Here is a 12,974-nt window from a genome sequence, read left to right on the forward strand (position 1 = left end):
TCAAACAAGCATGAAAATTAAATCTCAAAATAATTTGTGTTCTTTTTATTCAGCCCTTCATGTTTTATTTCCTTTGATTTCTTTCCCTGAAATAGCTGTCGTTGCTTCGAGTGTCTCGTGGCATTATCAAGTAGTAATATTTAATCAAACTTGAACTATTTTCAGGCTTTTCTTTAGTATGTTGTTTACCAATCTATTGACCTTCCATTAAAATACAGCTTAACTTGTTGCTTTGTGACACTGGAATATCTTAGGGGTCAGGAGCAGTACTGACTGCAGTCTGACTCCCTGCTCAGGTTTCTGCTTGGATGGTCATGTAAAATTAGCACACAAACATGATCAGTAACCTGCTAGATAGCCAGTACCCAAGATTTCCTCAGAAATCGCACTCCTCTACTCGAGAGTAGAAGTCAGGACCTGTATTTAACTTGGATTTGCAAACCACACGGGGAAAATATGAAAGGAGAATGACAGACGAAGAAAACGAAGAAGAAATTAACTATATTGGGAGCCCAACAGAGTCCACATGGTCATGGGTAAAATCTGTGCTTTAATGATTTCAATCTGATAATCAGATAAACAAGATTCTTCAAGTGAACTGTTCTGATATGCTAGCATGTATGTGTGAATCGGTGATTGCAGGTGCCTGGTAAATAATTACCCAATAATTCAACCAACCTAATCTAACAAAATGTTTTTTTGATAACTATCAAGGGGACTGAAGCAATACAACATAGTATTTTTCTGTTGCTGTTGGTACTTGAGTTGTTTAAATATTCTTTGACTGTTTAGTACATCAGTGAGTTGCTTCAGATATTAAGCAGGTTTCAGGTTTTGTAAGTGGCCTCTGTGATCGGCCGACGAGGAAGGATGGTTCCGTGCCTTCGATGGGTATTCCATTTCCCCAATGCATTTTCGGTCTATGGTGATTAAAAACTTTTAAGAAAAGGGAACCTAAGCATGAATGTCAATTTGTTTCCAACCAAGTTGTGATTTGAAGACTCTATGCTGTAGCTCCTAATGAATCATTGGCACAACGTGTAAAATAACCCCCTGATATCTCCAATGCATATTTAAAGGTGAACTATCTTATTGAAAAAACTCCATGCAGCCAGTATTTGCAGGGAGGAATTAGGGCAGTATGATAATGGGGAGAAACCTGGAAATCCCAGGCATATGGGCATCATGCAGAATGTAAATCTCATTATTATCTTTTCATCCCATTTCTCACTCTGTCAATCCGGTTGTCTGCTAAATGGGAAAAGTAGCAAGATGCAAAGGGTGGTGTTGGGCTGGAAATTAGGAGCGAGGGTTTGGGGGTGGTGTTGGGATTGTGGGCTAACAAGCCTCGGTTTGGAGGATATTGGTTGATTGCAGCAGCAAGGACAGGCGGCGACTGGCTGGAGGTTTGCTGGGGGAGCTCCGAAGAGCAGTCTTTCTGCTACTGGCTCACAAGTTGTTTCCTAAAAAAAACACTTGCCTTCTGGAACCAACAAATCCCAACTCTGTTGAGCTGAATTTCTTGAGCGCTGTGAAACGTGGCCAGCAGCTGTTAAATTTATATCAGGTTTGCAACTGCACTCTATGAAAGCCTGATTCAGACAGTGCCCCGTCTCTGCAAGATGGAATACAGATAGACTATGCAAAATGTTACTGTAAAAATGGTAACAAATGCTTATGTTGTGGTTACGGTCACATATTGCAATTTTAATCTTTAATCCTCGGCCTAACAGCCTCCTATTGGTCTTAGAGGAGGAAGGATTAATATTGATCCCAATATATTCTGTTTGTGAGAGTGAGAGCACCACACAGTTGGGTATTATGAAACATTCACTTTCAAGTGACTTAATGATGTAGAATGCAAAGACGTAGGGGTAGTTTTAATCAAACTTACCCAGCCAGGGATAGGATCAGAAATCAATGGAAAGTTACATCACTGAAGAGTGTAAAATAGTGTCAATCCGATCATGTTGGTAGTTTAAAATGACTTCTTTACATTATAATAATGTGTTCTTGTAAGCAACTGGCAAAAGCTTTTTTCAACATTTTTTCATGAATGTAATGCCCCATGGAAAGGCTCAGCTTAGTGTCAATGTTTTGGGTGTTAATGTTGGTTGTGTTTTTCAGGACTGTGCAGAATTCTAGCCTTTTTCTGTAGGCATTGTGGCACGGCGGTTAGTACTGCTGCCTCACAGCACCACAGACTTGGGTTCAATTCCAGCCTTGGGTCACTGTCTGTGTGGAAGTTGCACATTCTCCTCCTGTCTGCATGGGTTTCCTCTGGGTGCTTCAGTTTCCTCCCACTGTCTAAAGATGTGCAGGTTAGGTGGATTGGCCAGGATAAATTGCCCGTTAATGTCAGGGGGATTAACAATGTTCTCAAACAATTATGAGACAGAGTACAGGAATGAGATAATCTAGTGAACTGGTGCAGCAACAATAATCTCTCCCTCAGCGTTAACAAAACAAAGGAGATTGTCATCGATTTCAGGAAACACAAAGGAGAACATGCCCCTGTCTACATCAATGGGGACAAAGTAGAAAGGGTCAAGAGCTTCAAGTTTTTAGGAGTCCAGATCACCAACCATCTATCCTGGTCCCCCCATGCTGATGTTATAGTTGAGAAAGCCCACCAACGTCTCAACTTTCTTAGAAGACGAAGGAAATTTGGCATGTCACCAACTTTTACAGATGCACCTAAGAAAGCATTCTTTCTGGTTGTATCACAGCCTGTTCTGCCCAAGACCGCATGGAACTACAAAAGGTGGTGAATGTCGCCCAATCCAACACGCAAACCAGCTTCCCATCCACTGACTCTGTCTACACTTCCTGTTGCTTCGGCAAATCAGCCAGCATAATTAAGGACACCATGCACCCCGGACATTCTCTCTTCCACTTTCTGCCATCGGGAAAAAGCCACAAAAGTCTGACGTCACATACCAACTGACTGAAGAGCAGCTTCTTCCCTGCTGCTGTCAGACTTTTGAATGGACTTACCTTGCATTAAGTAGGTCTTTCTCTACACTCTAGCTATGAATGTAACACTACATTCTGCACTCTTGTTTCCTTATCTATGAACAGTATGCTTTGTCTGAATAGCACGCAGGAAACCTTACTGTCTGTTAATACATGTGACAATAATAAATCAAATTTTAAAAAATCAAATAAAAGTAAATAGTGGGGTTACAGAGTTAGGGCCTGGTGGGATTGTTGTCAGTGCAGGCTTAATGGGCCAAATGGGCACCTTTTGCACTGTAGGGCTTTTATGATTCTACAATAGTGTGCGCTGGTTAGTAACCAGCATGGGATATAAGGTGGTCCTGGCTGTGCTGTGGATGTGAAAGGGTCACACTCCAGTGCAGTACCAAAGGAGCTTTCTTGTGGAAGTTGCAATCCTTCAGATGGGATGTTAAACAGAGGCTGATTTGCTTGCTCTGGTGATTCAAAAGGGTCCCATTCCACCGGTCAGAGAACAAGAGGTAGTCCTCCTATTATCTTGGTCATACTCCAACCTCTAACAATACTTTGTTTTGTGGTATGTGACCACCATGTTTGCTTACATAACAACCATTGTTTGCTTTGAGGAATTCATTTTGGAAAGTGCTTTCAATATGGTAAGATGTAAACAAAAATATTATTATCAGCTCATCAAAAAAAATGATATCAGGTCACTGAGAAGAATAAGATTCATTCAATGATTTTGATTTCACATTGTTAACAGATACATTTTCTTATCGATTAACGATAAAGAATGATAAGATAGGTTCTTTTCAAATTGACAGGCAGTAGCTAGTGGGATGCCACAGGGATTGGTGCTGGGATCCCTGCTATTCACAATGTATGTTAATGATTTGGATGAAGGAACAAAATGCAACATCTCAAAGATTGCAGATGATACCAAGTTGGGCGGGGGGTTGGGGGGGCGGGGTGGGAGAATGTGACGAGGATGCAGAGATCCTTCAGCATGATATGGACTTATTGGGTGAGTGGGCAAATCAATGGCAGATGCAGTATAGTTTGGATAGATGTAAGGTTATTCACTTTGGGAGCAAAAACAAGAAGGCTGATTACTATCTGAATGGCTGTAAATTGAGAAAGGGGAGTGTGCAGTGGACTAGGGTGTCCTTATGCACCAGTCACTGAAAGTAAGCATGCAGATGCAACAGGCGGTAAAGAAGGCAAATGTTATGTTGTCCTTCATTGTGAGAGGTTTTGAGTACAGGAGCAAGGATGTGTTTTTGCAATTATATAGGGCCTTGGTGAGGCCACACCTAGAATATTGTGTGCAATTTTGGTCTCCTTTTCTGAGGAAGGGTGTTCTTGTTCTCAAGGGAATGTAGCGAAGCTATAGCAGGCTGATTTCAGGGATGGTGGGACTAATGTATGAGGAGAGATTGACTAGATTAAGGTTATTTTCGCTGGAGTTCAGATAAATGAAGGGGGAATCTCATAGAGACTTATAAAATGCTAACAGAACTGGACAGGGTAAATGCAGGGAGGATATTCCCGAGAGTGGGGGAGTACGGAACCAGGGATCATAGTCTGAAGATTTGTGTAACCCATTAGGACGGAGATGAGGAGACATTTCTTCACCCAAAGAGTGGTGAGCCTGTGGATGGAATCAAAGGTTATGGGGAGAAAGCAGGATTAGGCAAGGATTGGACTATCAGCCATGATTGTAATGAACTTGAAGGGCCGAATGGCCTCCTCCTGTTTCTATCTTCTATGAATGTATAAACGAGCATTAACTTGGAAATAACTACCTCATTATAACATATACTTATCTATCTTCCTCTTATATGCATCCATTGTATTTGACTCAATTACTCTGTATGGGAGAATGCTCTCATATTCTATCCAGTTTCTGTCTCAAGAAATTGAAAATAGTGTGGGTGATGCACCTTCAGTTTAAAATACTCCACCAACAAATGGTACCAAATAGTGAAAACATAATTTTAATTTAATCATCAGTTCATAACTTAGTTCTGGTGTCCCCTTACACAAGGGATCTGCTACACGATGCCAGCCAAAGTTAACTGATTTTCTTTTCATTATTAATTTTATTGCCACTTCAGCAAAGAAGTATTTAATATTGAAATCTAAACCAGCTTCACTTTTCTTTAACATATGATGTCAAAGTTTCCTTCAGTTTTTTCCCTCTTAAGTTATACTATTATTTAACTATAAATGAATGAGTTCCAATATAAAAAAATCTACAGAATAGGATTGCTAGTATCAAAATAACAGACCTGTGAGCCTGATTTCAATGCATAGATACACTGGGAGTGGGATTCCCAATAACACTTGGGCAATTTGAAAATAAACATACCATATCCCTCCAAAAGAGAAAATGCTGGGAAATTTCAGCAGGTTTGGCAACATCTGTAAGGAGAGAAAAGAGTTGACGTTTCGAGTCCAAATGACCCTTTATTAAAGCTAAAAGGCATAGAAAGTGGAAGATATTTATAGTATAGGGTGAAGGAATGAAAAATGAATCACAGCCACGTGGAAAGGTTAAGAGGTGCTAGTGGGAGTTCATAAAGACAATAGATGTTGTGAATGGCCAAATGGCAGAGAAGCTAAAATCAAAGGGTGAGCTGTGACAGATGAAGTTGTGGGGGGAGAGAGGAGATGGGGGAAGAGAGGTAAAGTTGAGAAAAAGGGGGGAAAGGAACTAAAGGGGGAGAAAAGGTAAGAAAAGAGGGCAAACAAGGAGGAAAGATGGGGGAAAGGAAAAGTAAAGAAAGCTAATAAAGAAATAAAAGGTAGAGGACAGTTAAAATGAAATGAAATGAAAACAAAGGTGGGGCAGAGCTAATTATCTGAAGTTGTTGAATTTGATGTTGAGACCGGAAGGCTGTATAGTATTTAGCTGGAAGATGAGATGCTGTTCCCCCAGTTATACTTTACTGGAACATTGCAGCAAGCCAAGGACAGCCATGTGGGCGTGGGAGCAGGATTGTGTGGTAAAATGGCAAGCAACCAGGAGGTCAGGGTCAAGGTCAGGGTACTATATCCCTCACTGACTTTTTAATTGAGTCACTTATTATCATTTTAGCTGTGAATTTCTTGTCCAGCTAATGTCACTGGCTATTATGACACAAAATGACACTATTTCAACTCTAAAGGAACAATCCAAATGTGAAGGAGCTTGGAGCTGTCATTTCAAACTGCAGACCTCTTACTACTGTGGAGTCAAAGTGGGAAAAGCCCGTGTGCCTGGGATACACTGTTAGAGGCTGGAAGAGGTCAGAGATGGATACGCTACTCATGCTTTCAGGAAGAAACTACAGCTGAGTCAGAAGCAGTGATTGGATGTTGTCCAGGAGGTCAGCAGCAGGAATGTCATGCTAACTCCTGGGACCCAAAGCAGGAAAAGATTCAGTAACCCCAGCAAGGCAAGAAAGGTAAGATCAGTGACACATTGGTGGTGTCCAAAGCTCCCTAAGCCCTACACACTGTCTTCCCAAGCCTACTCCAGCACCTTACATCAACTTACCATGCAGGTATACCCAACTCTCTCTGTCTACGTACTTCCTCACATCCCCATCTATCTATCCAACACGGTCACTCACCCTTATCCTTACGGTCATGCCTCACTCTCCACCCAGCAGGTGAGAACATGACGTTACAGTCACTCACAGCTTCTTCTTTCCCTCCTTGCAAGGGAAGAGAGCAGAGCTCACCGAAGAGAGGCAGTGATTGGAAGTGGGCTCTCACGTAATGGCTATGAAGGAAGAAGCATTAGAGATCCACGGAATCTTGACATTCCTGCCCAATGGAGATGGTGACTGGTGATAGCATTAAGTATCAGATGCTAAATGACATTCAACGCTCTGTCATGTTGGCTTGATGTCAGCAACTGAAATATGATCATTTAATTAATTAGAACTTCAAGCGTTCTTACTTTGAGTACTCACTCATGCCTTGCAGAGAGCTTTCATATTCTCAGTGGATCAGCTACGATAATATCAACTCCTCTAAAATAGCTCACTGAGGATATGCCTTCAATGGACCTGTGCAAACCCTGCACCAACTCTGATAATCATGCTTCTGTGGACAAGTTAGAGAGATGGCTGGGTTTTCATTTGGCGACTTGCACTTCATGACTGAACAGATGGTGATGACAGGGACAGAAGTGGAGAGCCCTGGTTGAAGGGTTAGTTGATTGCAGATGGTGTATTCCAGAGGCCATTGAACAGCAGCAAAGAACATATGGTGCATTGGCAGCAGGTTTTCCAGGCGTGCTGTGCTTTCAGAGAGATTGCTAGAGTCCGTCTCAAACATCAATGCCATGATGCTGCAACCCTTTGTAAAGATGCATTTTTCCATAGAAAGATTGGCCATCTACATGGAACAAATTTATTGGGTGCATGCAAGCCTTCAAGGATGGCTAGCAGACTCTGAGTATCACCTTAAGCAGGATGAATGGCATTTTAGATTTGACTGTTCATCACCCCCCATTGACCATGCCATTGCTACCAGAGAGGGGTGCTTAAGTCATGAGAGAGATGGTGGTGAAATGTGGCTGGGGGTGGGGGCATAGCTCAGTGGTTCCAATTCTTACCCGTTAACCCTACCCTCCCCCCATGGTCAGTATCCGATTACCTACTCTGTTTCCCGTTGGCTGAATGTAACTCTGTACATATGCATGTGGAACAGTTTTTGGAGAGCCTGTTACAAGTTCCAAAATCCAGTGGATGTCAATAAAACTGTCAGAGCTGGGATCTGAGCATCAGAGCAGCTTGCAAACCATAGGGATTGCACCACAAAGGTTTATAAAGGAGAAGAAAAAGTAAAAATCTGTATTTGCCAATACACATGGGTATGTTGCACGTTGTTATACTGTGAAATCTTTGTCTTCTATCTGTACTGCATAAATAGTAATATTTTACATCACTTTCTCAGCTTGCCCATTCTTGGCTGCAGGCTGGCAAGTGGCCTCTTCAGTTGTGTGATGATAAAAGAAAAACCATGAGTGAATGCAAAGCAGTTGGGGAGATTGAAAGGAAGACTTGGTCGTTTTCAGGCCTGCTTTGTATTTGTGGTATTGGAGGAGTGGGGCAAAAATGGCTTTTGCAAATGATTGATAAATGAGTGCATTCGGGGGAGAGAACCTGATAATAATGAGAATATCACTGGCAGCAATGTGTGGCTGCATTGTCCATATCACCTTCCATCCAGCTCATCCTGAAAATGGATGCTGAACTTCATCATCCATCCTCTCAATGGATGATAAGGCTCTGTGCCTTGGTCCTCCTAACCTCTCTATCCTCGCAATGTTGTGTGGGGAACAGCACATTGCGACCATTCTGGAAACTCTGGCTGCTGTGTACTGAAGGGTGTTTGTCCAGGCAGCACAAGTGCATTTTCTTCATGTTGGCAACTTTTTCAGTTGCACATGTGTTGATTTTTGTTTTGCTATTCCAAAGGCATTAGTTCCTGGAACTCATTCCTCCGGTTTCTGAAAGGTGTCATCAGCAAGAATTTGAAACTGAGTTTGGCTTTGAACAGAGTGTTGAAAGCTGAGTGAGGGAGTGAGGTGAAAAGAGAAAGGAAGTGCTCCGATGCTTTCTTGAACATTTTCCTTCTTTGGAATTGGGTCTTACTCTACGGCAGGAGAAGAAGCTAACTGTCTGATGAGCATCTGCAATGTGGTTCAAGTCTATTATATCTAAGGATTAAAATAGCACATGAACTGGTGGTAAGGTTAATAAAATATTTTAAAAAGAAAAATCATGGATTGAATAAGAGGATTAAGTAGTTAATTAAAATACATTAAGGATGGCAGGACAGTTAATATGTCATGGCTGCAGCATATGGAAGCTCCTTGATACTATTGTGATCGAGGGCAAACTGGTCTGTAGGTAGGGGGATACAGAGGCAGGAGTGCCAGCGTCTCAGCCTTTGCAATTGCCCAACAGGTTTGAGGATCTTTCGGCTTGTTTGGGGGCTGCAGAGTGGATGAGCTGATTGACCATGGCACTGTGGCACAGGAAGCCATCGAAGAGAGGAGCAAAAATAAAAGTAATGGTAGTTGAGGACCATATCGTAATAGGGATTGGTACTGTTCTCTGCAATAACTGAGCATGAATCCAGAAGACCCTCTTGCTTGTGCGGTGGCAGGATTTGGAATATCGGTTCAGGACAGGAGAGGAACTTGCAATGTGTTGGGGAGGATCCAGTTTTTGTGGTCCATGTAGGCATCAATATCAGAACAAAGAAAGAGGTTCAGCATAGTTAGTATGAGACATTCAGCACCAAATTAAGAAGCAGAGCATCAAAGGTAATCTTCTCTGGATTACAGAGCAAATGAAATTAGGGAAATAAATGCATGAGTAAAAGACTGGTGGGGTAGAAATGGGTTCCATTTATGGGGTACTAGGGAAAGTGGGGCTGAACTGCAGGATGGTTTACACCTGTATTTGAACTCATGTAGCTTTCTATACAAAACCAATGAACTAATAGAAATAAATATGACATGATAGCCGTCACTGAAACATGGTTACAGGATGATATAGATTGGGACCTGAAGATTGAAGGGTACATGACATTTAGGAATGAGAGGAAATTAGGATTTGATTTGATCTAATTTGATTTATTATTGTCACATGTATTAGTGTACAGTGAAAATTACTGTTTCTTGCGTGCTATGCAGACAAAACATACCGTTCATAGAGAAGGAAAGGAGAGAGTGCAGAATGTAGTGTTACCGTCATAGCTAGAGTTTTGAGAAAGATCAACTTAGTGTGAAGTGGGTCCATTCAAAAGTCTGATGGCAGCAGGGACGAAGCTGTTCTTAAGTTGGTTGGTACATGACCTCCCCTGTATCAAACTTAAAGAAAAAGTATATAATTGCACAAAGATGGATCAGCTTTATAGCAACGGGGATAGAATATAAAAGTAGGGAGGTCTTGCTACAACTGTACAGGGTACTGGTGAGGCCGCAGCTGGAGTACTGTGTGCAGTTTTGGTCGCCGCACTTGCGCAAGGATATAATGGCCTTGGAGGGAGTGCAGAGGAGGTTCACTAGGCTGATACTGGAGATGAGGGGGTTGGACTATGAAGAGAGACTAAATAGACTGTGTCTGTACTCGTTGGAGTTTAGAAGGACGAGGGAGGATCTTATAGAGACGTATAACATAATGAAAGGGATGGATAGGGTAGAGGTAGAGAGATTCTTCCCGCTTAGAAAGGATAGCAGGACTAGAGGACACAGCCTCAAGATAAGGGGGGGGGGCGCAGTTTAGATCGGAGTTGAGGAGGAACTTCTTCTTGGTGAACTTGGTGAATCTCTGGAATTCTCTACCCGTTGAAGTGGTGGAGGCTACCTCGCTAAATATATTTAAGTCATGGGTAGATAGGTTTCTGATAGACAAGGGAATTAAGGGTTATGGGGAGAAGGCGGGAAAGTGGAACTGATCCACTTCAGATCAGCCATGATCTTATTGAATGGCGGGGCAGGCTTGAAGGGCTAGATGGCCTACTCCTGCTCCTATTTCTTATGTTCTTATGTAGATGGTTGGACAGAATATGAAAACCGCAAAAAATGACAAGAAAAAGATGGCGAGAAATATAAAGACAGATATGTACTTTTTACCCAAAAGAAGAAGGTGGAAGAGAGTATGTCTGGGGTGCATGGAGTCCTTAATTATGTGCCTACTTTTCCAAGGCAGCGGGAAGTGTAGACAGAGTCAATGGATGGGAAGTTAGTTTGCCTGATGGACTGGGCTTTGTTAGCAACTTTTTGTAGTTTCTTGCGGAAAAGCTGGAAGGGTGGCTCTGTTAATCAATAATTGCATTAGCACAATAGAGATGGATGGCATAAGTTCAGGATATAGGATGTAGGAGCTGTTTGGGAAGAGATGAGAAGTGATCAAGACAAGAAGTCACTTGTGAGAGAGGTTTCAGGCTCCCTAATATTACCCACATGGCAGGAGATAGAAGGGAAGAAATGGTCAGAGCTTGTCAGAAAAGTTCAGTGATAATGATGGGTGATTTTTATTTACATATAGCCTAGAAAAATCAGGTACACAAAGATATCCTAAAATAATCATAGAATGTTTTCAGGATTGTTTCTTATAGCAGCATATGCTGGAGTCAATCAGAGATCAGACTGTGCTAGACCTGATACTGTGCAATGGGATAGGATTAATTAATAATCTCATAGTGGAAAATGCCTTCTAAGTAGCAGTGATCATAATAAGATTGAATTTTACATTCAGTTTGAGGGAAAGAAGAGTAGGTCCAAAACTTATACTTTAAACTTAAATAGCACAATTATGAGAGTATGAAAGCAGAGCTAGCTAAAGTAAACTAACAACTTAGTTTAAGAGATGGGTCAATAGAGATGCAAAGGACAAACATTTAAAGGGATATTTCAGATTACACAGAATAGATACATTCCAATGAAAAAGAAAAATTTCAAGGGGAGGATCCATTATTTGTGATTAACTTAAAAATTACAGATAGTGGGAAGGATTCCTCTCTCCCTCCCCCACCCCATGGCAGGGTTTCCTGATGAAGGAGCAGTGCTTCGAAAGCTTGTGCAACTAAATAAACCTGTTGGACTTTAACCTGGTGTTGTGAGACTTCTTACAAGGTTTCCATAGGCAGAGGTAGTTTGCCATTGGTTGCCAGCGGGGTCTTCCAGTCCTGCTGATGTCTACCATGTTTTGTGTGACTCACCTGTCCCTCCACCAGAGTCCCGCTATAGGAGGTTGCCTTTGGGGGAAGCAGAGGATTCCCTGGTGGAAAGGACCAGAAAATCCCCCCCTGTATCAAACTTAAAGAAAAAGCATATAGATGGATCAGATGGTTGGACAGAATATGAAAACCGCAAAAAATGACAAGAGAAAGATGGCTAGAAATATAAAGATAGTATGTGTTCCTATAACTGTTCAAATAAGGAAAGAGCTAACAAAGTGAACATTAGTCCATAGAAAATGAGTTTGGGGAATTAATATTATAAAATAAGGAAATGACGGAATAATTAAACAGGTATTTCGCACTAGTAACATCCCAGAGATATCTGCAGATCAGGAAATGGTAGGAAATGAGGAAATCAAAAGAATTATAATCACCAGTGAAGTGGTCTGGAGCAAATTGTTTGAGTTACAGGCTGAGAAGTCCCCAGGTCTTGATGGACTTCAATCGAGGGTCTTTAAAGAAATGACACGTGAGATAGTTGATGCTTTTGTTTTAATTTTACGAAATACCCATGATTCGGTGAACATTCTGTTAGATTGGAGAAAGTAAATGTAAATCCTTTATACAAAAAGGGAGGAAGACAGAAATCAGGAATCTAGAGGTAAGTTAGCATAAGATCTGCCAGTGAGAAAATATTCTAAGATATTACTAAAGATGTTATAGCAGGACACTTCGTTGAACTCCAGGCAGAGTCAATATAGTTTTGCAAGAGGGAAATCATGTCTAACAAATTTATTGGAATTCTTTAAAGAAGTAACAGGTGTGAAGATAAAGGGGAACTGGCAGATGTACTGTATTTAGATTTTCAGAAGGCATTTGATAAGATGCCACATCCAAGATGTAAAACCAAAATTCTAGCATGGTCATTTGTACTCAAAATGTTAACTCTGTTTCTGTCCACAAATGCTGAAGACCTGCTGGGTTTATCCAGCATTTATTGTTTTTATTTCAGATTTCCAGCATCTACAGTATTTTATTTTTATTTAAGAATTTGATAAAGAACTTCAGTGCATTTTTAAGTTTATTGAAAAGAATAGTTGCTGGATTAAACAAACATTGCAAAGAATTAATACGCTATTAAAACAGCAGTCAGATAGAGGGGATGTATGTCTCACAGTCTGACAAATACAACGTTGAAGGCTTCCCTTTAGCTCACACTTCATTTGCATGTGGCTCAATTCTGGCTGCATGGGTGCATGAAGTTTCCTTTTATGTCTGGAATTTTCAGACTCCTAACAGTGCGGAAGGAGACCATTTAGGCCATT

General features: G+C 41.3%; 1 protein-coding gene across 4 annotated transcripts in view; it reads left to right on the top strand.

Annotated features, from left to right (window-relative positions):
• The first annotated feature begins 384 nt into the window (after positions 1-384).
• lpin1a (lipin 1a) overlaps positions 385-12,974 on the top strand; it is a 131,508-nt gene continuing 118,918 nt past the window's right edge. For 3 of the 4 annotated variants that reach the window (XM_080192169.1, XM_080192171.1, XM_080192172.1), the window contains exon 1: positions 386-536. In XM_080192169.1, coding sequence (XP_080048295.1) covers positions 468-536 — 69 coding nt within the window. In that variant the 5' untranslated portion in view covers positions 386-467. Of the gene's footprint in view, positions 537-12,974 lie in introns of all 4 variants that reach the window. The other variant, XR_013887000.1, reaches the window with a different exon arrangement.

This window comes from Carcharhinus amblyrhynchos, chromosome 7 (assembly GCF_965287045.1).
Source record: "Carcharhinus amblyrhynchos chromosome 7, sCarAmb.v2.hapA, whole genome shotgun sequence".
NCBI lineage: Eukaryota > Metazoa > Chordata > Chondrichthyes > Carcharhiniformes > Carcharhinidae > Carcharhinus > Carcharhinus amblyrhynchos.